Source organism: Balaenoptera musculus, chromosome 7 (genome assembly GCF_009873245.2).
Source record: "Balaenoptera musculus isolate JJ_BM4_2016_0621 chromosome 7, mBalMus1.pri.v3, whole genome shotgun sequence".
In the NCBI taxonomy this organism is placed as follows: domain Eukaryota; kingdom Metazoa; phylum Chordata; class Mammalia; order Artiodactyla; family Balaenopteridae; genus Balaenoptera; species Balaenoptera musculus.
The window spans coordinates 32,253,099-32,277,130 of record NC_045791.1 but is presented as its reverse complement, the minus strand read 5'-3'; the positions used below and the strand labels follow the sequence as shown (position 1 = coordinate 32,277,130).

Sequence of the window (24,032 nt, the reverse complement as noted above, 5' to 3'; positions counted from 1 at the left end):
TTTCAAGATATGTTTTTGACCCCAATGACTCATTTAAGTCCCTAATGACTCATTTAAGTTCCCTGAAGTCAAGATCTGTACTGTATGCTTTTAATCCTAACAACACTTCAACACACAGCTTTACAATACTTTTGATATTCAAACCCCTTTAAAGAGTTTTCCAATATCTTTTTTTTTTTTAATTTATTTATTTATTTATTTTAGCTGTGTTGGGTCTTCATTTCTGTGCGAGGGCTTTCTCCAGTTGTGGCAAGTGGGGGCCACTCTTCATCATGGTGCGCGGGCCTCTCACTATCGCGGCCTCTCTTGTTGCGGAGCACAGGCTCCAGACGCGCAGGCTCAGTAGCTGTGGCTCACGGGCCCAGTTGCTCCGCGGCATGTGGGATCTTCCCAGACCAGGGCTCGAACCCGTGTCCCCTGCATTGGCAGGCAGATTCTCAACCACTGCGCCACCAGGGAAGCCCCCAATATCTTATTTAGATAAAGCCTGGCCCTTATACGATACCTGGCCAGTATTTGCTTTTGATGAAATAATAAATGTGTAATGTTTTTACAATATCAATCTACAAAATTGTATTTTATATCCTAGAACCCTTCTATTATGAAACATGAAATATATTAGTACCAAAGACAACTCTGAAATGGTAGAAAGACTGAATATATTCTGACCCTATCACTTAAAATATTAAGATAATGACAAAAATCAGGCAACTAACATGAGCAGAGAAATGGCAATCCAAATCAATCATGGTCTTTTACTTTAAAAACAAGCAGAATCACATACTTCATGTAGATTTTGGCTCACTCTAATGTGAGGAGGTATTTTACACAAAGCTACATACACCTATGTGGGGTGCCAGGACCACTGCCACGTGAAAGCAAGTGTGATTTTTATTTTTAATATTATTTTCTTTGTGTCTGTGTACATGTTCATGTATGAATGTTATGAAACCCAGGCATAGTGCTTATTTTTTAATAAAACTCACAATCGACTTCAAAAATAATAATAATAATAATAATTAATGCAAGATAAAGACCAATACTGCAGCCATACTCTGCGTAAGAAATTCTGCATTTAAAGAGGCCTCTGACTCAAGGGGAAATAAAAAGATTTAGTATTTAAGTATACATAGTTCCAAAGTAAGAAACCAAAAAGAGTATCTGGAAGAATAATTTACCAAATTCTGCTAATGAATTATACACATACACACATACACAGAGCTAGAGTTTCACAAAAACATAGCTCTTGGTATAGAAGCAGAAGCTCATCCAACACTCAATAAACATTTATCAAGCATATGTTACGTGTTCAGGCACAGTTCTGGGCAACTGGAGTATATTAATGAACAAAACATGCAAAGATCCTTGCCCTTACAGAGATTACATTCTATTAGGAGAAAATCTAAAAAATAAAATAGGATAGTTTGCCACAAATTTCTTACATACTTAAGATACCATAAACACTCAAACATAATGATGCCAATATATGGAGAAGCAAAGTTAATAGACTTCTAAGAAAAAAAAAAGACAAAAAATCTGAAAGGCCTAGAGCAAAAGTCAGACACAGTTAAGTGATAAAAACTACACTTCTTAATAATTTAATATTCCAATAAAATCAATGTCGCTTTTTAAAGTTTCCATAATTATAAAAAGTAAAAATTACTCACAAAAACTAAAATGAACTTAATAACAGTTCAGAAGATAATTCGGGGTTCTGTAAGAAGTCAATACGAAGCACCGTGGTTATGAGAATGGGTTTTTGTTACATTAAAGGACAAGAGTTTGAATTCTAGCCCTGCCAGTTACCAGCAGTGAGAACATTAGGGCTGTTACAAAGATTAAACGAAAACCAAAAACTAGAAATAACTCAAACATCCAACAACAGACGGATGGATGAATATATTATAGTATATCAATTCACTGAAATGTTATTCAGCATTCAGTATATAGACTAATATACCCAAAAGGAATGAATCTTTAATGCATCACACTAAGCAAAAGAAGCCAGACATAAAATAGTGTGTATGATTCCATTTATATGAAATTCTAAAAAAGACAAAACTAATCTGTAGTGAAAGAAGGCTTAGAACTACTGGAGGGACAGACTTGCAAAGAAGCAAAAGGGAACTTTTAGGGTATTTGATATGTTCCTATATCTTGATTGTGATGATGTTTCCATGGGTGTACACATTTGTCAGAACTCATTAAACCCTATGCTTTAAATCGGTCTGTTTTATTTTATACAGATTATACCTCAAAAAGTTGATTTGAAAGAGGATTAAATGAAATAACATATGTAAAGTTCTTAGCACAGTACCTGCAGCTCAACAAGTGTTCAAAAAATGGTAGATATTATTAAAATCATCAGCTATCACTATACAACACTCCTGGGGAGGTAGCAGAATACCAATCACCTGATCTTTCTGGTTGTTTAGATTCTAGGTAACTCTTAAGTATCTGACCTAGACCAAGTGCCATGAGGAGCACCAGAGAAACTGAGTTATAAGAGGATGCCAACTGGCAGACCTTAGGCAAATACAATGAAAATAAGGAAAGGAAAGAAAAGAAGTATGCCTTCATGTCCAAAAGAGAAGAACTAAGAGAATGATATGGCCAGCAATGACAGAGTGCTCCAGTGCCAAAGGACACCTAGACCACCTCACCTAGGTATTATAAAAATGTAACTCAAAACTGAGTTAATGACTACATAAACAAAGTCTAATAATAGTCCAATAGCTACACAGAGACAGTCCTTCATTTTATGGCCGGGGTGTGGGGATAGGGAGATGGGGGCGGTGGATCCATGAGGCCCATAAAGTGAAGTCAAATTATTCTGCCAACCAAGCAGGACGAGGACATATTGTGGATGATTTAGAAATGCCAAGCAACAACTATAAACCCATAAGCCAAGGTTTTTGTTGTTGTTTTTTTAACAAGTTATGTGATTAAAAAGAATATACTTACAAAGGGAACTAATTAGAATATTTTGATAATGGAAGTTAAATTGAAACACAACTCAAATGACACATTCATGAAATTTATATTTTACTGCTGCTTAGAACTGTTTATCAAGGCAGAATATATAGAGAACAAATAATTGTGTTTAATAAGTCCTATAAATAAGACCAGAACAACTGAATTGGCTGTTACTCATTAAAGCACAAGTCCTCTGACCTATATGTTACTTTAAAAAAGAAAAAGAATGGGACAAGGTGGCCGAATGGTTAAGGCAATGCACTACTAAAAAAGAAAAAAAAAAAAAAACCCCAACTGGACATTATGGAAAGCAAAAGACTCTAGACTATAAATCTTAACTGTCAGAGTTTGTTTAGTTTTGGTTTTAAGAACCTTCACTTGTAACATTAACAAGTAACAAGAGGCAGAAAAGACAGGACAAAGAGTCAGAAGTCCTGAGTTTCAACTCCAGTTCTATCACAATTTGGAGTTCTTCTTACCTAAAATTGAGCAGTTGAAGCAGGCTACTGAAAATAATAAAAATTAGCACCCATGCTCTAGATTGAAAATCACAAGTTTTACAGAAAAGGTTAGTATTATAGTACAAAATTGTAAGGGGGTTAAGCATTTATTTATTTATTTTTTAAACAACTTTATTGGAGTATAATTGCTTTACAATGGTGTGTTAGTTTCTGCTTTATAACAAAGTGAATCAGTTATACATATACATATGTTCCCATATCTCTTCCCTTTTGCATCTCCCTCCCTCCCACCCTCCCTATCCCACCCCTCTAGGTGGTCACAAAGCACCGAGCTGATCTCCCTGTGCTATGCGTAAGCATTTATTTTTAATGCATCATTAAAACAGGAACTAAATTGCAAGTTTTCTTCTAAATTAATATAAAATACCAAGACCTATGTGACCAAGGACCTAAAGCAATAAATAAGTACATTGCTGATCACTGTTTGCAAAAAGTAATATATCTTCCAGGGGCTAACTATTCATTCTAGAACAAGTTTCTTGATTCAAGTTCTTCGCAAACCAAAATAATAGGGTCCAAGTAATTACATACAATATTGATACTTTAAGACTCATGAGCTTCCCTGGTGGCGAAGTGGATAAGAATATGCCTGCCAATGCAGGGGACACGGGTTTGATCCCTGGTCCAGGAAGATCCCACATGCCGCGGAGCAACTACGCCCATGCACCACAACTACTGAGCCTGCGCTCTAGAGCCCGCGAGCCACAACTACTGAGCCTGTGTGCCAAAACTACTGAAGCCCACGCGCCTAGAGCCCGTGCTCCTCAACAAGAGAAGCCATTGCAATGAGAAGCCCGCGCACGGCAACGAAGAGTAGCCCCCGCTCGCAGCAACTAGAGAAAGCCCCCGTGCAGCAACGAAGACTCAACAAATAAATTAATTAAATTAAATAAGCCAAAAATAAATAAATAAAATAATTTTTTAAAAAAAGACTCATTAGCCACCTTTTTTTGGGAAATAACATTAATAGAAATGTAACTTTGTGGAATCCCAAGTTGTGTTTTTTAAGGCTCAATTAAATTAATTCTCGTACATACTATTCCTTATTTTAATTATCTTTCCCATGGAAAATTGAGCTAAGCTAGAAATAAATTGTATTTAAAAACAAAGAATTTTCACATTTGACTTAGCTCTAAAACTTCAGCATAAATGTTGGGTTTTCATCTTGCTTACTTTTTAAAAAGTTGAATGTTATCTGATATTGAGCACATACTTTTTCTACGGCAAGTGCAAGGCTTTCAAAAACAAACACCGAGAAACGTGATTCAATCACAGCGGAAAGTAGTAATAACAGGGTAATATAATGAGGTCACAACTCGAGCAGCCAATCAAAAGCATAGAAGCATTTCCTGCAATATTAATAGTCAAAAGAGAAAACCAATCACAGAAACCTCAGGCCTTCTTTTGACAGTCACAGAAGCAAGAGAACCAATCCACGCACACCCGGGGTTGACAATAAGGCGGGACCACAGGTTCATTGAAGAAATTCTTGAGGTTGCAGTTACTATGAACTTCGCACGCAAGTAACACCACTCCAGTCATAAACATTGTCAAGCCAGGTGAAATTCAACCGTATCCAAAATTTAACTCATCAGGGGGAAAAAGCATTTTTGCCCTAAACCGCTGTTGTTATAAAAAATGCAGCTGTCAATTTCGATGCAGTAGATCCTCAACTTCTAAAAGACACCCCCCCCACACACACATGACAATTCTCCGGAACGCGGCGCGAGGACAGCGCAGCGCCGGCGGCTCGCAGCTGAACATCCCCGGTCCCTTTCTAACGCCGCGCACTGAGCGGGCGCCGTCCCGGCTAGGCAGGCCGAACGGACTCGCTCCGCTCCGCGGAGCTAGCCGATCAGCGGCTTTCTAGCGCTACATCCTGCTGGTAGTGGCGGCCCCCGCCCTCCCCCGCCGCAGTGCTGCACCACCTCCATCCCGCTGCACCAACGCGGGCCGGGGAGCGAGGATTACCTTGCTAGAAGGAAGATGATGTCTGTTTTGAAAGCGCTTTACTTTCCGTTAAGTCATTTCAAAGAGAACCCAATGCAAAACTAAATCTAAAAGTGGGGGGGAAATCTTCCCTAGCTAAAGGATCCCTCGCATCCCGCGCCGGGGGAAGAAAAAAAAAAGGTAAACAGAGGCCGTACGCCAAGTGCGGCCAGAACATCCCCTGCGCCATTCCGGGCCGCCGCTTACGGCAAGGCCCCCTTACGGCAGCGTAAGCGGCGCTGCGAGCTAATCACAACACTGGGACGCAACAACATGGCGGCCGCGGGCGGGCGCTGCGCCGGCCGAGAGGGTTTACGCTACTCCGCCGGCGTAGGGTCCCATGCGTTAGAGCGGCTGCGGCGCCCTCCAGCGAGCGTAAAGCGCTCTGTGAATGGCGAAGCCCGACTGACAAAGGGGAGGGGGGAGGAGGGAAGGGGGGGTAATAAACACTCGAGTCCCTACCGATTCCTCCTCCTTCTCCATCCCGGTGGGCATCTGGGGCACGGCCCGGTTGATGGAGACGCAGTCGTTGAGATCAGGCATGTCCTTGCCGCGGTAGATAGGCAGCGGTTTGGCGGCGTCCAGCGCCCGCGCTCGGAAGGAGAGTTTACTCATTGTCTCCCCGCCTTACAGGAACAGCCCGGGCGGCGGCGGCGGGGCGGGAGGGGAGGGGGGGAGGACTCCCGCCGCCTCCTCCACCTCCTTCCTCAGTGCAGCGCGGCCGGCCCGCTCCTCCTCCTCCTCCTCACTGCCCCCGGCCACAGCATGGGCGCCCACCCCGCCCGAAAACAGCCCCCCGCCGCCCGCGGCCGCTTCCACACACTAGATCCGCCGCTCGCCCGCCCGATCCGCTCCCTGCGCCATGGCCAACATGGCGGACATTACCACAGCGGCGGCGAGCGATCCCGGCAGCCCGCGCGAGAGCGCGCCCCCGCCGCGGGGACGCGCTTCGCCCTCTCCCTCCCTCCCTCCCTCCTTCCTCTCCCTTCCCCTCCCTCGCCTGCCCACCCACTCTCTCCGCGGCGCGGCCGGCCCGCGGGAGCGTGCTCAGCCTCGGGCCGCTCCGGGTGAGGGGGCGGTGGCGGCGCTCCGCTCGGCAGCCCGCGCTCTCGCCGTGTGGCAGGTGCCAGGTGCGCAAGTTAACCCGCGCCCCCGAGCGTGCGCCTCTGCCTCCGCGGCCCCGACACCCTGCTCGCTGGGTGCTCCGGAGGACGGTGCCGGGCAAAACACAGCCGCGCTGAGCAGCGCGAACGTGCAGAAGTCTGTGAGCGCGAAAGGAAAATGTCAACCGGAGCCACAACTGCCCCACCGAGCCTCTAGTTATAAAGAGCTTATCTCCAAGGCGCCCCGAGCGCCGGCTAATTCGCATCCTCCAATTCGCACATCCCTGAGAGGTGCGAAAGGTCCGTTCCTTCTGCCCACTCCGAGGCGCGCAGACCTGCCGGGTCTCTCCCGCCGGGAAAACGCTTACGCAGTCCCAGCCCTCTTCCCCGCATCCTCTCTTTAGTACCTGACCGAAAGAGCTCTCCAAGGTAAGGCATCCTCGCTTTCGCCGGGAGGTTGCTAATGGCGATGAGGAAAAACGTTTGAGGCTGCCAGATGCAACAAGTGCGCTTGAACCTGTCACCCAAACTTCATAGAATTCTTTAGTGGATGATAGATACTCCTGATTTCAAAAATATTAGAGTTCTTAAAAATTAAGCTTATAACATTTAACCAAGGCAGCACACATTTCCAACGTGGCCGATCTGTGTAAAATATTGGTGCTGTGGAAGACACAAAGAAGTTTGAGATACATCGTTCCTTCCCTGTGCAGCTTTCACATTGATGGGATGACAGAAAGGTTGGACAGATGATTAACAGCAAGAGATTTAAATAGTTGAAGAACAGGGCAGCCGTAAAGATAAATGACGGCAAAAAAAGAAAAAAAGTTTATCACTTGGAGAAAACTATATAGGCGATAACACAAGGCAGTAGAACACGATTGATTACCAGATGAGTCGTTCAGGCCATAACTGCCGCGAGAGTTCAGAGAAAGGAGACTTCTTTAGCCTGAACCGGTTAGAGAAAGTTCTAAAGAGGAGAGAAAATCCAGTTAACTCAAATAAGTACCGCCTATTGTTGACATCAACCTCGTTTAGCTGAGTTCCTTGGTTAGACTTTAAGCATTACAGTTTTCCTACAGAATCCCTAGGAAGAGTGTAACACATTTTGCCGTTTTCTAATAATCGATAAGTATTTTGCCTAGCTCAGAGAAAAGTAGATGGTTTGCTGACATCCAGAATAGAAAAAAACCTATTCCTACTGTCATTTCTATGGGACATCAAAACTCCATCTCTTCCTCCACTTCCTCATCTACTTCTTCCCTTCTATCTTTTCCCTCCCTGTCCTCCTCCCTTTTCTCTCCACCTCCCCCTTTGAGGGCAAAATGGTGGGTATAGACTGCATGGCATAGTCTAACCCCTTTGGCCCAGCAAGAAATTCAGGCACTGTTTAGTGGGGCTTGAGTGTTTTCCATCTAAAGAATGGAGGTGCAGTGACTCACTTCTTGTAAGCAATACCTTCCTCAAGCTTATGGGCATGTCCTGATCCGAGTGCTACCCTCTGGAACAGTTCCAGTTCTCTGCAAGGAAGAACAAGATGTTGTTGGGAGGGGGTCAGCCCTGGATTCAAGCCTGAGAGGGGTGGGGGGAAGCAATGGTTGAAGAAATGAGTCATCCAGGGCTTTTATCTGGCACTTCTCAGGTTCAGAAATAATAGCTTTCTTCTGTTCCCTATATTTATTGCTACTCTCTCTCAAGAAAGAAAATACTGAGTGTCTATAATATACCAGCCACTCTAGGGGTACTATGTATCTATTATCTCAATTAATTGTATTTTAATAGAGTCCCACTTAATTCTCATTATAGCCCTGTGAAGAAATTATAATTACAATTTTACTAATAAGGAAACTGAGGCTCAGACAGTTTGCCAAGTTTCAACAATAATAAACTTGAAGAAGTAGGTTCAAATCCAGGTCTAGCCTGACTCCAAAACTCTTGTTTTCTCAGCAATGCCACCCTGTTATCCAAGCTCTTCAGTTTATTGAGCATTCAACATTCTAAACTTGCTGATCCAAATTACTGAGACCTTCCAGCAATGGCTAATAGAGTGCATAACCCAGAGCCTAAGGATGCAATAGCCTCAAGGAGGGTAGGACCAACATCTGCTCTGTTAGTCACTGTATCCCCAGTTCTATGCCTCACGCATAGCCGGCACCTACTATATAGTTGTTGACTGATATTCCCTGAAAAAATTCAGTGATACTGACCCCATTCCACTCCCACTTGGAATTCACATATCTTATTAGCCTGTCACCTGACCTAGCCATTGCTGCCTATATCTGCTCTTATGGCCTAACTGGCTCTTCAGCTTCCTCCTTTTGGACCTAGGAATTTTAGAACCAATTAAAGCCATTCAAAGAAACTTTTGTGAAACCTGAAATTCTATTACAGGAATGGGTTTTTGCTGTAGTAGTTGTTGTTTTGTTCTTTTTCTTTGACCATGTAGCAGATGTTTTCCCCCAAATCTCCATTTTCCTCTTGCCCTGTAGGCAATGATTATAGAACTGGGAATAAAACAGTTTGAGGCAAATAACACAATACACTTTTCAAGTGAGACACAGCCTGTGTTTTCTTGGCTTCAAATTCAGTGCCCAAACCAGAATGCCTCTGTTTCACATTTGGAAAGTAGCTTTTATTTGTATACAAATATTATTTTTCATAAAGTTTATTTCTAATCTGTTTGTTGAATACCCATACACTTGTTACTGCTAAAAACAGAAAATAGTCTTCAACTTTTGAAGTACAGCCTGTTATAAAATGTCTTTATCAAAACCTGTTTCAAATGATTGTGCAGCCTAATAGTCTATTTTAGTTTCCACGTACAGTGCACTGAATATAGTCATTCTAAAATCAGTCCACTTCAAATATTCTCTGGACCAATTCCAAAGGACATGCATTTGGCCAAGCAAGTGTAATATATAAACACCCAAGAATCAGAAATAGTTTTAAAGCTATATCGAAATAAAACTACTTCTAAATGTACTCTAAATTAGAAAGAAGGTCAAGTAACTGTAAGAATTGAACTTATATTCCAGTTTCCACTTCCCGGTACTACGATCAGGGCAGGCAGCTTCGAAATAATGAACAAATTACTTTTTGAAAGGAACCTTAAAACTAGCAAACACAGTTGCTATTCAACTACTCCAGAGTTTTGTAAATGTCACGTTCTTTCTAATTGGCTCCTTATTTCAGCAAACCCAATTGAAAGTTAATTGGGTTGGTATGTGAACTGCATCCCCACCCCTCCCCCTTATGTTCCCAGGAATGAGCCCAGTACCAATAAAGCTTCCTTGTTTTCCATATGTAATCTGAATGTGGGGTCTGCATTCATTACCATCAACTGGAATCAGCTCCCTGGTTCCAGTGCCCTTTTACCGAGGCAACTCTGAATCTTTGAGACATGGGGACAGAGGCTGCACTCAGAGGTGATATGCCAAACATCTACTTCCACCTTTATATTCCCCACAGTGGGAAAACCAGATGCTAAATAAAAATTGGCGGCTGTGCTTCTGTCTCTTAGCAGCAACGCTCCTCTCAGACTTGGCTGGAATCACAGGGTGCCACCTTGTGTATAAGCTGACGATTTACTTCCCAAGTTCCACAAAGGGTCCAGACAGACTCAAAAATAATCAGCCCATAAGCTTTGTATTTTATTAACCAAGGAAAAATGAGACAGATGTAATTGGAGGAAACAGATTTGGAAACACATAGCTCCAGAGGGTGCACAACACTCAATTTTGAATCACGCCGACAGCCTGTCTCATTTGTTGCCCCATCCTGACCGGAAAACACACCCAATACCCCACACATGGAATAGATTGATGCTGCTCACTCAAGCTTCTGGATGGAGATACCAGAAATCAGTAAAGCTCTTGTGACAGAGCTAATGAATCTGACGAGGACAGTTATCTGTGTCCAAACAGCAAGTAAGCTATGTAGATTTAACTTCAGGACTCTGGATTTCTGAGAGGCACTAGGTTCCATGGAGGTGATGATTATGATCCTACTTATTTTAATAAAGTGCTGAGTTTGAAACAGAGAAATAATTGTTGGAGCAAGTCCACAGGAGGTAAAATAGGCTCCTTCTCAATCCACCTACCTTGCCCTTGGGAAATTCCACACTTTAAATTCAGCACAACTGCCGTTCAGCTGAAGCCATGTTACATTTATGGAACAGGCTGGACCTTTCATGTTATTTTCAGTAGAGAGTTGGAGCGGAGAATCTGGGGCTTTGGGGCTGCAGGTGCACATCTCCTGTTGGTTTAGGTCTCCTGTAACATCCATTCTTCTCAGTTGCCTTCCCTGGCCTCCTCCACCAGCGCATCCTTTTGTCCTCAAGCATCTCTGAAAAGTAACTTGGAAGGTGGTTTCTCTCTCCCTGTGAGGGCAGTTCAGTTTCACTGATGTGCTGGCACATCTCAGACAAGTAAACCAGGCTCAGAGCACCAAGCTCTCTGGGGTCCAAAGTGTTAGATGAGAGGCGTCCATTGTTAGGAACCTTGGGTTGCTATTCTAAATGTGGCTTCCTTTACCTATTTTTTTCTCTCTCCCACCACCAAAAGACTGATGTTTATAAACACAGATTTGTGAATGGAATATGCAGTTGGAATCCTGAATTAAAGATAATTGGTAATTGATTTAGTAATAGCCGCACCTTGTTGACCTTATCTTTGTGTTCCCAAGAACAAAGTGGCCTGTTTCCTAAGAAAAGGGCCTGGTATCAGCATATTGAGAGACCTCTGAACTCCAGAGTGACTTGTTAGGAGGCAGAAAGGAAAACAACTTTGTCTCCAAATTAGAAAACAGGTCTGCTTGTCTTTCATCAGCTACTAATGGTGACTTTGGCAGAGAAAGAAACAGAAACCATTGAAATAAAATACACTAGTTACCTAGATATTTACTGGCTCACCTACACCCCTCACCTTGTTTCAGAAGGGATTTCAGGTGGGTTTTGAGAGTAGCTAAAATGCTAGGATAACATTTGGGCTGTAAGTTTGCTAGTAATGTGGCGTTTCATAGCTGTGTGAAACTAGGAAACCTTGTCAGCTTCACAGATCACAATGTCCATTAGATAAAATGATTGCTCAGAAGATTTACAATTATTCCTGGTCCTAATCAGAATATCCAAGAGTAAATAGAGCAACTAGGTGCTATGAAAGACACCTTAACAGTATCCTTATAATAGACACAAAAGGGAGCATCCTCTGGCTATTTCCATATAAACTGATGGCATTATATGCAATCCAGCATAAACAATCCTGCGAGGGTTAAAATGGACCTGGATGTCTGAGGCCAAGAGCCACACCCCATGCAGATTCTGGAGCATGAATGGACTCTTCAAGCAATTCTCCCTGAATAGTGTTTTTCTCTCAGCTGTGTCCTGATAAACTCTGACTGAGAGCTCAAAATTGTGGCTCTATTGCAACCGCCTGAAGTGTGGCTCTTCTAAGTGCCCAATTAAAGGCAGCCTTAAATGACTGTGCTGTGGAGGACAGCGTTAACGTCCTTTTCTGAAAAGAAAGGAGCTTAACAAGGACCAGTGCCAGAAAGGGACAGAAAGCTGTCCCTCCTTCTCTTGCAGTGAGCTAAGGGTGCATCCACTAGCTGGGCCTAGAAGTAATTTTGCCTTTGCATAAACAAGATGTGCATTGCTCTCTCAGGTTAGATGGCATGGGAAGGTGGGGTGGAGAAAGGGTGCTCCTGCACGCTGCATCCACATGAAGGTTGTCCTCTAGGTGGTGGCAATAGCTGTTGTTTGCCAGCTTTGTTTTATAGCTTTGTGTGTAGACGCTTTTGTACCAAGTTCCCCATCTTCCACACTTACCCGCTCCCGCAGTCCTTTGCAGCAGTGGTCATTCCCGTCTAGGGCTGGGACACAGGCCCGTGCCTACAGATGACCCTGGCGCTTTAGGATAACTTAACGGGACTCCATGGACAAAGGGACTGTGGAAACGGACATCAGTTTGAAGGCCGATTTCCCCCACCACGTGGATGCCCTCCACTAAGTTTGGGGGCAGCTATAGCTTGGTCCAGAGTTTGCTGCTTGAACACTCTACTGACCTTCTTGGTCCTTTCTCCTACTACTTCTCTATTTCATGGGGATGAAATGGCCTGAATAGTTTTTCAACCCATATATACAATAGCTCCAGCTGTTTAAAATGTGCCTGAGTGCTTAACCAAAGAAAACAACATTTGAAACCTATTTTAGGCAGAGACAAGCCTGGACTATTCTACCGAAATATTCCACCTAGTGAGGGAAATGAGATTGCAGGGAAAGGGGTGGTGGTAGAGAAAAATTCTTACTTCTCACTTCATAAACCCCTCTGTACTGAGTAAATAATAATAATAGTAATTCTAGATAGATGAATTTAAAAACTCCTTCTAAAAAATTAAAGTCAGATAAGGGAGCACTTGGGCTTGGGAGAGAGACCAAGCTTGTCTCCATGTATTCTACAACTCTTGTTATATTGCTTAACCTCTGTGAGTTTACTTGTGAAATGGATCTAATGTGCCTATCTCATAGGCTCCTCATGAGAACTAAATGAGACAACGTGGTACAAATTGGCTAACACAATGCCTGGCAAATAGTAGAGGCCCAATCAACATTAAAACTACTATTTCTTTTCTCTGCCCTCTGCCTTTTTATTTCCATGGCTTGAGGTGGTTAAAATTAGATACAATTAGAACTGTAGCACATATAAGATGAAACCCTGCATTTCTACTCTGGCTTATGTTTTACTTTAAACTCTTTAACTTAAAACTAAACTAAACAGAACATTCCTCCCACCCCCCAAAACACCTCATTCCCTGGCCCTGTTTGGGTCCCAGGCATGCAGAACTATTATTCAAATCATCACAGCCATAGGGCCCTGCCAAAGACATAACATTAGATCCTTCAAAGTGAGAAGATCTTATGTTTACTAAGGATGGACATATTTATAGCTACATACTTAACCAAACCCTCTGAAAATTTCAGTTTATTTTTCATTTTCCAAAAGTTCTCTTCAATAACTATTTATCACGTGGTCTTAAGACCTAGATTTGAGGGGAAGGATCTGCCTTTCCTTCCTTCTTTTTTCTTACCCTCCTTCCCTCCTTCTCTTCCCTGCTTCCATTTGCTTCTTATTTTAGGAAATTCTAAAGCTAATTTTTAAAAGTTCAAGTGTCTGTCTAAACAGCAACACAGTTATTTCCTGTTCAAAATCAGACAGAGATAGGCTACTTACCCATGAAAAATCTCATATCATAATCATGAGCTCGCTTGTGGCTGAGTTTATGTTCCCCTGGAAAATAAATGCTACCACCTTCACGAGTGAGAGTTTAAAGGATATCAGCAGGGGTTCTAACATACCGGGAGGACTTCCAAAAGAATTTGCAAATGATGTTTGAAAATAAAGTTTGTCTGACTGTTTTCAACAAATCTGTTGGAACACATCCACCCTGATGTATGCCCTGCCTTGGCTTTGTAAAGAGCCAGACGTTCCTCAGAGTCAAACCTGGTGACTAAAAGTGAGCAAGCCATTAGAGTAGTTTGTTTTTGTTTTTGTTTTGGTCACAGAGGAAGGAGGTAATGATACTGGTCTGCTTGCATGATTTGTAAACTATCTCTGAAGGCCTTTTTCCAAAAGAAGAGTTCCATAAATGCAGTAAACTTGTCCAAGTCTCCACTTTGAAGGATCACACTGATTTGGGGGTATGTATACTGCTTACTACGTGCTTTTAAGCCAGTCCCATCGCTTACTCACCTTCTCTCCTCTTTATGATCCATTGATATAACTTAATTAAGAAGAAAATATTGGAACATAAGACAGGTAACCTTAATTTTACCCACCTTTCCTGACTCCTGAGCGATGAGAAAATTCTTCAGATGAGAGTTTAGCCAAAAAGAACAATAACATCCTTCTCGGCACTGTGTTCTCTGACAACATATTTCTTCTTCATTATTTTTACAAATTTATGAGCAGCTCTGAAGGCATTTTACTTGAATAAGATGGAGAATATTCAAGCTTGACTTTACTTTTAATATAGCCTGCAGTCTGTACAGAATTCATCACTTTAGAGTCACCTTATTCTAATTAGAAATAATTTGCCATTATATGAAATAGTAAGAAGAGCGGGAATAGCCCCCAAAATACTTAGAATAGAGAATGTCAACTTCGTTTCCATCTGCAAACCGAAGATTCCTTTCCCACCCTAGAAGTTGTGCTTGCTTTCAATAGTACAGTTAACAGCCCAGAGCAGGCACAATTATTGACTTCCCCTCTGTCCTGTTGCTTGATCTATAGCAATAAATTCCCAGGGCGGCTGTGCAATTATACACAACGTGATCACTATCACAGCAGGCCCAGCTAGATACGGATACACAACGTGATCACTTACCCAGTAGGCACCGTTCGATATGATTACACAACATGATCACGACACAGCAGGTCCTTTAAATATGTATTCCTAACATGGCCGTGACTAATATACCAGGCAACTTGCATGCTTCTGGACTTCAGCTACCATCCCTGCAGGAACACCTTGATGGGGACATGTCATAAAATAACCAAATCCACACGTGCACTCAGGTGTAGACACCCTGCACAAGGTCGTTTAGCACAGCAGGTTCTGCCATACAAAAATTTGACCATGGACACAGTGGAAACAGATTTGATCCTGCAGACAACATGTGATGGGACCTTTCAATGGACTGCTAACATGGCAGGCAATATTCTGACTTTAGCCAAGTGCAAATAAGCAAAAGCCTAATGATGAACAAAAGATCTATAATTTAGAAAACGCTGCAACAAATGGCCCCAAAAGAAAAGACAAGGAGCTCACTGCCTTCCGTGGAGTGTGGATTTTCCTGCACCCACACCTCCAGTGCCCCTGGCAGAAGAGGATGGCTTTGACATTATCCTGTTACTCTCATTAGAGCACATCCTTTTGATGGAAGGTGCTATGTCTCTGAGCTGCTTTGATGTGTGTGAAAATACACCAACTTCTTTGTGTAAAGTAACGTTATCAGCAGTTGTGTAGAATAAAAAAGAAAAGCTCTTTAAGCAAATAAATGGAATACTTCTTTTTTTGCCAGCTTTAAAGAAACAAATGGATTTGCAGATTTGAAATCAAATTAACAAAAAGGAGAGTAATTATTTTATCAAAGAGCTTTTCATTTACTTTTTTAAAATTTTTATTCATTTATTTATTTTTTTGGCTGCATTGGGTCTTCGCTGCTGCACGCGGGTTTTCTCTAGTTGCTGAGACCGGGGGCTACTCTTCGTTGCGGTGCCCGGGCTTCTCATTGCGGTGGCTTCTCTTGTTGCAGAGCACAGGCTCTAGGCGCGTGGGCTTCAGTAGTTGTGGCACACAGGCTTCAGTAGTTGTGGCTCGCGGGCTCTAGAGTGTAGGCTCAGTAGTTGTAGCGCACGGGCTTAGTTGCTCCGTGGCATGTGGGATCTTCCCAGACCAGGGCTCGAACCCGTGTCCCTTGCATTGGCAGGTGGATTCTTAACCACTGCACCACCAGGGAAGCCCCCTCATTTACTTTTAAATGATGTTACTCCCATAGATTCCAATTTGGCTGATCTGGAATGTGGCCCAGAAATGTACATTTAACTGATACACCAGGTGATTCTGCATCAGAGTATTTTATATGGCTTCATCCCTTTGGTTTTCTTTTCTCTTTCCTCTTTTCTTTTCTCTAATTTTCATCTTCCTCTTGCTTTCCCTCTGTCTCCTCTCCCATTCTCTCATCTTTTTTCCCTTGGCTCTATCTTCCTCCCGTAATTTTTTGTTTTTTCTCTAGGTGTGGGCAGGAATGGGGAGATTGGGTGAAGGGCCATAAGGAAAAGAGAAGAAAGAAAATCCTGTCAATTTCATAAGCCTCAAGTCATGTTCCAGAACAGTGTGAAGTCTCACTGTAGTCCCTGTGCCCCTTTAATTGTAGCACACAGATCATGCCACCTAAGTTTCTACAGTCATGGTTAATAGAGGGAGCTCACCAGGAGTCAAGAGAAGACAAGCAGAGATCTTGGACTGAGCCTGCAATCGTCCAAGTTTGTTTCCACCAACTAAAACATGCTGCATTTTAAGTACTTACAGCAAACCCAGGATTGGAACAACTATTGTCTTAAGTTCCCACTAATGGTCTTTGTAAATAAGGAGGATCCAGTATTCGTGGTCATCCCTTTCCTCTGCTTTCTACCCCGATTCTCCATCTATTTACTGGTCATCTGGTTTTTTTTGTTTGTTTTTTGTTTTAATATTTATTTATTTATTTATTTGGCTGCTCCAGGTCATAGTTGCTGCGTGCGGGATCTTAGTTACAGCATGCGGGATCTTAGTTACAGCATGCGGGATCTAGTTCCCTGACCAAGGATGGAGCCTGGGCCCCCTGCATTGGGAGCATGGAGTCTTAACCACTGGACCACCAGGGAAGTCCCGGTCATCTGGTTTTGTTTGCTTCTCCCCTGGACTGTTTCATTGAACACAGTGAAGTAATATAGTCTGAAGAACCCTAATTTAGGAGTCAGGAGATCTGTATCCCCATCTGGCCCTGGCATTAGCTACTCTGTGAACCTGGAGAAGTCCTGCAACCTCTCCAGTCTCACTGTCTTCACTGTAAATTAAGGGGGTTATCTGCAATGCTCATTTTAGTTGTAAAATTATATAGAATAAAAAGAAGTCATATTCCTCTCCTATAATGCTTCAAGATAAATAAGGCTAGGCATAAATTATAATAAAGTTTTTAGCATCCAGAATAAGTGATTTTTTTGGTCCTTAAAAACATTAAAACTAGCAGTATCTTGTCTAGAGTCAGAATTAAATGGCTGCCAGATTTCCTACTGTATTTGTTAGCTCATAATCAAAGGTAGTCTGAATGGTAAAATATAAACTTAAAAAGAGGTTAATGTTTTGAATTAAACTACTAGTTTCTTAAATGTCCTGATTATTAAGGATATATTATTTTTATCATGATTATCATTTAAGGAAACTACAAGAATGCTTTTATAAAATTAAACAGTTTGAGTGGATTAAAACATTGGCTTTATTATTATCACACCTCATATTTAGGATCCCCCGAGTAGCTTGGGGAAAAAATATTTAAACATCTTTTCTGAACATGTATAAACAAGATGAGAATAGGATATAGAATTAAGGCATATGAGTTCTTAGGACAGAAATCTTTCTCCTTGGACACAAAGTATCAGCCTTTATGGTGATATTCCACAGAAAGAGGGAAGAAGGGTGCGGGAGCTGCAGGGAGGGAGGAAGGGGAAGGACAGAACTAACACTTATGGAACAACGTCATTTATCAGGCACTGTGTCGTTTACCAGGCACTGTACGAGGCACTTTGAATTCATTTAGTACCTGACCACTGAATATCTTCTGTGCCTAATCTGAGAGCTGATGATGGAGTGTCAAGGAAGGAAGACATGGCCTTTGCCTACATTTAATCTCATAACCATCTTTAAAAGTCCATATTATTGACCCATGTTCTTTGCACTGCTCACCTTGCATTTTACTGCAATTCATAAAGTTTATAGTGTTTCCTCCCACCCCACCCCCACCCACAGGACATAAACATACCTTTCCTTTTCTATCCTATAGCTAGTGTTGGTCATGAATTAAGTGCTATTGAGTAGAGAACTATACAGGATCTGTAAAGCAAGTGTTACCTCCTTTTACTAAATTAACAAAATTAATAAGAATATTAGCATCCAACTTTTACCATCTTCCCAGACAGAGAAGTCAATCAGGAAAATTAACAACAGCCTGCAATTTCCTTGGATTTCATACAGTTCTATATTTTTTGTTTTGATTTTTAATTTTTAAAAATTAAACTTACTTTAGTTGCAGTTTAAAATTAAATTAAAATTATTTTTTAACTGTACAGTTCAGTATTACTAAGTATATTCACATTGTTGTGCAACCAGTCTCCAGAACTTTTCATCTTACAAAACTGAAACTATGGCCATTAACTAACAACTCCCGTTTCCCCTCCCCCCAGTCTGGCAGCCAGCATTCTACTTTCCGTTTCTATGAACTTGACTACTCTAGGTACCTCATATAAGTGGAATCATACAGTATTTGTCTTTTTGTGACTGACATTTCACTTAGCATAATGTCCTCAAGGTTCATCCATGTTGTAGCATGTGTCCGAATCTCCTTTTTTAAATTTAAGACTGACTAATATTCCATTATATGTGTATACCACATTTTGTTTATCCATTCATCCATCAATAAGCACTTGGGTCACTCCTACATCTTGGCTATTGTGAATAATGCTGCTATGAACATGGGTGTGTAAATATCTCTTTGAGACCCTGCTTTCGATTCTTTTGAGTACATACTGAGAAGTGGAATTGCTAGATCATATAGTAATTCTATTTTTAATTTTTTTGAGGAACCTCTGTACTGTTTTCCATAGGGGCTATACCATTATACATTCCTACCAACAGTACACAAGGGTTTCAATTTCTCCCTATCCTTCTTGCTAACCCTTTTTATTTTCTTCTTTTTTTTTTTTTTTTTAATAATAGCCATCCTGACTGGTGTGAGAGGTTACCTCATTGTGGTTTTGATTTGCATTTCCTTAATGATTAGTGATGTTGAGCATCTTTCACATGCTTCTTGGCCATTTGTATATCTTCTTTGGAGAAATGTCTATTCAAGTTCTTTGCCCATTTTTAAATCAGGTTATTTGATTAAAAATAAGTAACTTGATTGTGTGGCATTTTGTAGTTTATGTAGCATTTTCACATACTTTACTATATTTTATATTCACAGTAACCCTGTCAAATTGGCAGGTAGGTATTTTGCCATCTACAGTAACAAAAACTGAGAATGAGAGAAACTGGGTACTTTGACCAAATAGCCATTAATAGGCAGGACCAAGAGTTCGTGAGTTGAGTTCTATATTGTTTTTGTTTCAACATTTTAAAATATTTAGTATATGTAATCAATGGAAAAAGCACAGAATGAATTTCTAGACCACCCGTTAAAAATCATAGACAAGATGGGAATTCCCTGGTGGTCCAGTGGTTAGGACTCAGCACTTTCACTGCTGTGGGCCTGGGTTCGATCCCTGGTCAGGGAACTAAGATCCCACAAGCTGTGCGGCGTGGTTTAAAAAATAAAAAAATCATAGACAAGAAAACCAAGCTGTGAGTTTGAGATAAATTTCCTGGTGTCTTGTGGACCTAATCCCAATTTCCATGCCCCACTGCACTATATACATTTTCTTTTTCCAGATATCAGATCCAGGAAGTTATTGTCAACAAGACTCTTTTCCAAACTATGAGATAGACATCCCTCAGCCTTCCTCCTGCATTCTGAGGGAGGTGAGACAAGGAAGCAGTGGAAAGGAGCCCTGGGATATTCAGTCAAAGACGTTTCCCATCATGGCCCTAGGATCCTTGTTCTTAATCAGATATGATTTAAGTTAAAGGTCCAAGACTCCCAAACATAATACTGGTTTTCCATATATCTTGACTCAGGTTTGATGCTCTTCCCTGGTTGACTTTGTGTAAGAAATTAGGGGACTCTTCCATTAAAATTAAACAGAAGGTACACTGCTTGGGAATCTTTGAACTTTTCTAGAGTGTGTTTCTGCTTGCAACCCTGCAATAAGAGGGGATGTTGGGGAGAGAGGAAAGTTTTAGAAACAGTTTGTTTTCCAAAGACCATGTCCTTGGGACTTTCACCTTTTCACATCATTCACTCATTCAAACAGTCAGTAATGCCTGCTACACTATCCACTTTCTACCAAGTTAGTAATGCTTTCTACTAAGTGCTATAATGATTCAAAGATGAGAAAGTACATGCCTTTAGTGCCTATTGCCGAGTAGAGGAGACAAGATCTGTACACAGTTAACTATGATGCAACATAGAAAGTGATGGGTATCTTAAGAAGCCCACACAAAAATGCAATGGGGAGAGAAACTATGGAGAGATTACTTCTGGCTGATGGGCTTGGGAGTACGTCAGAGAAAGCTTTAGGGGGAAATATTCTCTGATCCTTGAAAAGTATATGAACAGGTAGAAATGGGGCAAGAAGTTCATTCTTGGCAGAAAGAAATGTGTGAACAAAGACACAAAGGAGGAAAGGAGAGGATGCCTTCCAGGATCAGGAACCTGAAGGATGAAGCATGGTGAGTGGAAAGATCTAAGAAACAGTCCACAGCAATTCCAGTACTGATCCTGCCTATTAATGACTATTTGTTCAAAGTACTCAGTTTCTCTCATTCTCAGTTTTTGTCATTGCAGATGGCAAAATATCTACCTGCCAACCCCACAAGGGTTATTGTGAATATAAAATTTAGTAAAGTATGTGAAAATACTATATAAACCACAAAAAGCTATACAAGCGTAAGGAGTTTTTATTGGTGGGTTGGGGCCCAATGATGGAAGGCCTTGAACATCAGACTGCGGGATTTGCACAAGCCACCTGCATCAGACCCAGAGGTCCTTCACCAAGAGTTCCCATTGCTACCCAGGGAAAGTCCAGGTACCTCTTCTACACAATGTGATGTAATCTGGTACACCAGCTGTATACACATTTGGTAACTGGTATAGGTTACACACCTGTAACTCACTTTGTTAAATTAACTTGCTACAGTTTCAAAATTTTAAGCACAACCTTCCAGGTTTCTCTGTTTTCCTCTTCTATAGATTGACAGGTTTGTCCTCTGGCCTGGATGTTGGGACCACCATTTCAAATTTCTTGTTTTCACAACTCCCCTTCTCAAGCCCACACTAGGACATACCTCCCAGCTCCACTGATTCCTGAAGAATCAGACTCAGTCCTGGTCTGAGGTTTGGAACGCACTGCTCACCTCACATTGAAGGTAGTTCCTGCTTCACGTAGATGAAAACAATTTAAATTCATTAAGGGTGAGTATATTCATTGGCGACAATGTCTCAAAGGACCTGCAGTAGAAGTTAAACTGTCATCGTTTTGAAATTTGTGCTGGTGTTTATTTTATACTTAACTTTTTGACTGTCATTAACAGTGGATTATTTACAAAATTAAAACCATTCAGAATAAAGGTAAAGTGAATTCCTCTTTCCTGCTGCCCACCCACTAACTGCTCCCAAATGCAGCACCATTTCTCTGTAATCAGATACTTTTGCCTGGACTCCTACTGGTCTCCGAACTCCACTGGTCTCCTAACTAGATGCTCCTGCCCAGTCTTACCTTCTTCCCATCCAGTCTCCACAACGGTGCCAGAATGGTCATTCTGAACAGGTACATCTGCTTGCGCCTTTCCTTTGCTTCCTCAGCACGGCCTACAGCCCTCCATGCCTTCCCCCTCTGCCACTTCTCCCCATTCCACACCACCCTCACCACCCTGCCCGGTGTCATGCCCTTTCAGCCACACCCCACACCCACTGCACTCCAAGCCTGCTGTGCTCTTCCACAGTTGGCTTTTCCATGTGCTATCCCCTGGAGTTTCCACTCAGTATCCTCAGAGCCCACCTTCAAGTCTCGTATCTATCAATCCCTCCTCGATGAAGACACCCTGATGGGGATGCCCGCCCATCTTCCCCATCCCCACCCGGGACATCATGGATTCAGGCTTTCTCTCGGCACTTCGTGCAAAATTAACTCTATTGGGGCACTATTCGTCTTTCATTATCACTATTTGTTTGCTCACTTGTTGCCACACTGGATCCTGAGCCTTTTATTTTTGCAAGCCTGGGTATCCAGGACAGCTGAGCCCAATAAATCGTTGTTAAATGAATGAATAATGTACCCACAAACCTTGACTTTAGAAAGTGCTCTGCAAATCTTAGTTCCCTTTCGCCCGTTTTCCTATCCCCTATTCTCTTCAGTGTCTAACAACCTTAATTTCCATTTCAGCTCGACCCAGGTCACCATATGGGGACCCCAACCACAGATGTCCACTTGGAGGGAGTCATCTTGCCAGTCATGATGAAGAGGCCATTTTCTATTTTCAAGCAGACTAGAGTGAAAGAAAAAATTCTCACATCCGTCAACTCTGTTGCACTCTCCTGCCTGAACCAAGCTTTCGGTTACACTTTGGAGAGAAATGGTTTTGTCATATTCATGTCAACCCAAGTCTTGTAAAATAGAATTTTACCCAACTGAGTAATGACAGAAAAGAAAACTAAAGGTGATATACCAACCAATTTAAACTGGAAATTCAGTTCAATATTGCATGGCTTCTCTGTGCCGGCCGGGGTGTGAGCTAGGTCTTCACACATATTCTTCCCTCTGTCTGGAATAATTTATTTAGTGCAGGTTTCTCAACGTTGGTGCAATGGATATTTTGGGCCAGATAATTCTTCGCTGTGGGGCTTTCCAATGCATCCTAGGATGTTTAGCAGCAACCCTTGCCTCTACCCACTTGACGCCAGCAACACCCCCACCCCAACTGAGACGACCAAAAATGTCTCAAGGTATTGCCAAACGTCCCCTGGAAGGCAAAATCACCCCTGCTTGAGAGTCATTGACAAAATTGATTCCTGCTCACCCTTCGTATTTTAGCTAATGTGTCACCACCTCTTAGAAGCTTTCTTTAACCCCTCAGAGTGGATCAAATGCCCCGTTACATGTCCTTATAACATTGTACGCCATTTCTTTTTTTTTTTTTTTTTTCCATTTCCCTATAAGTTTTATGTTTGATCCTCTTAATGAGTCACTGTGAATTTATTTTATTTTTATGGCTGTGTTGGGTCTCCGTTTCTGTGCGAGGGCTTTCTCTAGTTGCGGCAAGCGGGGGCCACTCTTCATCGCGGTGTGCGGGCCTCTCACCATTGCGGCCTCTCCCGTTGCGGAGCACAGGCTCCAGACGCGCAGGCTCAGTAATTGTGGCTCACGGGCCCAGCTGCTCCACGGCATGTGGGATCTTCCCAGACCAGGGCTCGAACCCGCGTCCCCTGCATTGGCAGGCAGACCCTCAACCACTGCACCACCAGGGAAGCCCTGTACGCCATTTCTTCGGAATATGTATCAAGGGTGGCAACTATATATTTATTAGCATGGCTATTTGCTTATTATTTTTCTCCTAGTCTATAAGATCCATGAAAATGGAAACTGGGTCTACTTTTCTCCCTGTCGTATGCCTTGGCACAGTTCCTAGTTCATATTAGGTACCACCGTAAACAAACGCTGTGTAAAAGAGAGAACGGGAATACAGAGATCAAAGATGCCCTCAATAGCAAAAGTCAAAAACTTTCAGAGGAAACATAGATATGAAGCATTGGCCAGAGGCATCTAAGAAGCAATGGAGTTCACGGGAGATGGGAACTTGTAAGTAATATTCTTTCCATATACTTGAAAGACAGTGGAGAGCAGCTATGAAATTAATGTCTCAGGAAAGTCTCTGATGAGACACTGTGGGGGTGTGCGAGGAAGGCTACGTACAGACATGGAGTCATCTGCAAGAACAGTGCTGTGGAGGCTAACATTAGCCCGGGAGCTGAGGCTCA

The 24,032-nt window shown here is 42.2% G+C and overlaps 1 protein-coding gene, 1 long non-coding RNA gene and 1 other non-coding gene across 4 annotated transcripts in view; 2 read left to right on the top strand and 1 right to left on the bottom strand.

The window, feature by feature from the left end:
* The window catches only part of EPC2 (enhancer of polycomb homolog 2), a 112,456-nt gene extending 106,070 nt beyond the window's left edge, over nucleotides 1–6,386 (bottom strand). For both annotated transcript variants that reach the window (XM_036858209.1, XM_036858210.1), the window contains exon 1: nucleotides 5,949–6,386. In XM_036858209.1, the coding sequence (XP_036714104.1) occupies nucleotides 5,949–6,101 (153 nt within the window). In that variant the 5' untranslated portion in view covers nucleotides 6,102–6,386. The remainder of the gene's footprint in view (nucleotides 1–5,948) is intronic.
* A 188-nt stretch (nucleotides 6,387–6,574) lies between these two features.
* LOC118898403 lies at nucleotides 6,575–22,646 on the top strand. The gene is made up of 4 exons (XR_005020690.1): nucleotides 6,575–7,018; nucleotides 21,337–21,470; nucleotides 21,701–21,825; nucleotides 22,441–22,646. It is a non-coding gene; the product is annotated as an uncharacterized LOC118898403 (long non-coding RNA).
* Nucleotides 19,602–19,674, top strand: TRNAE-UUC. Its single transcript has one exon. It is a non-coding gene; the product is annotated as a tRNA-Glu (tRNA).
* Nucleotides 22,647–24,032: the final 1,386 nt, after the last annotated feature.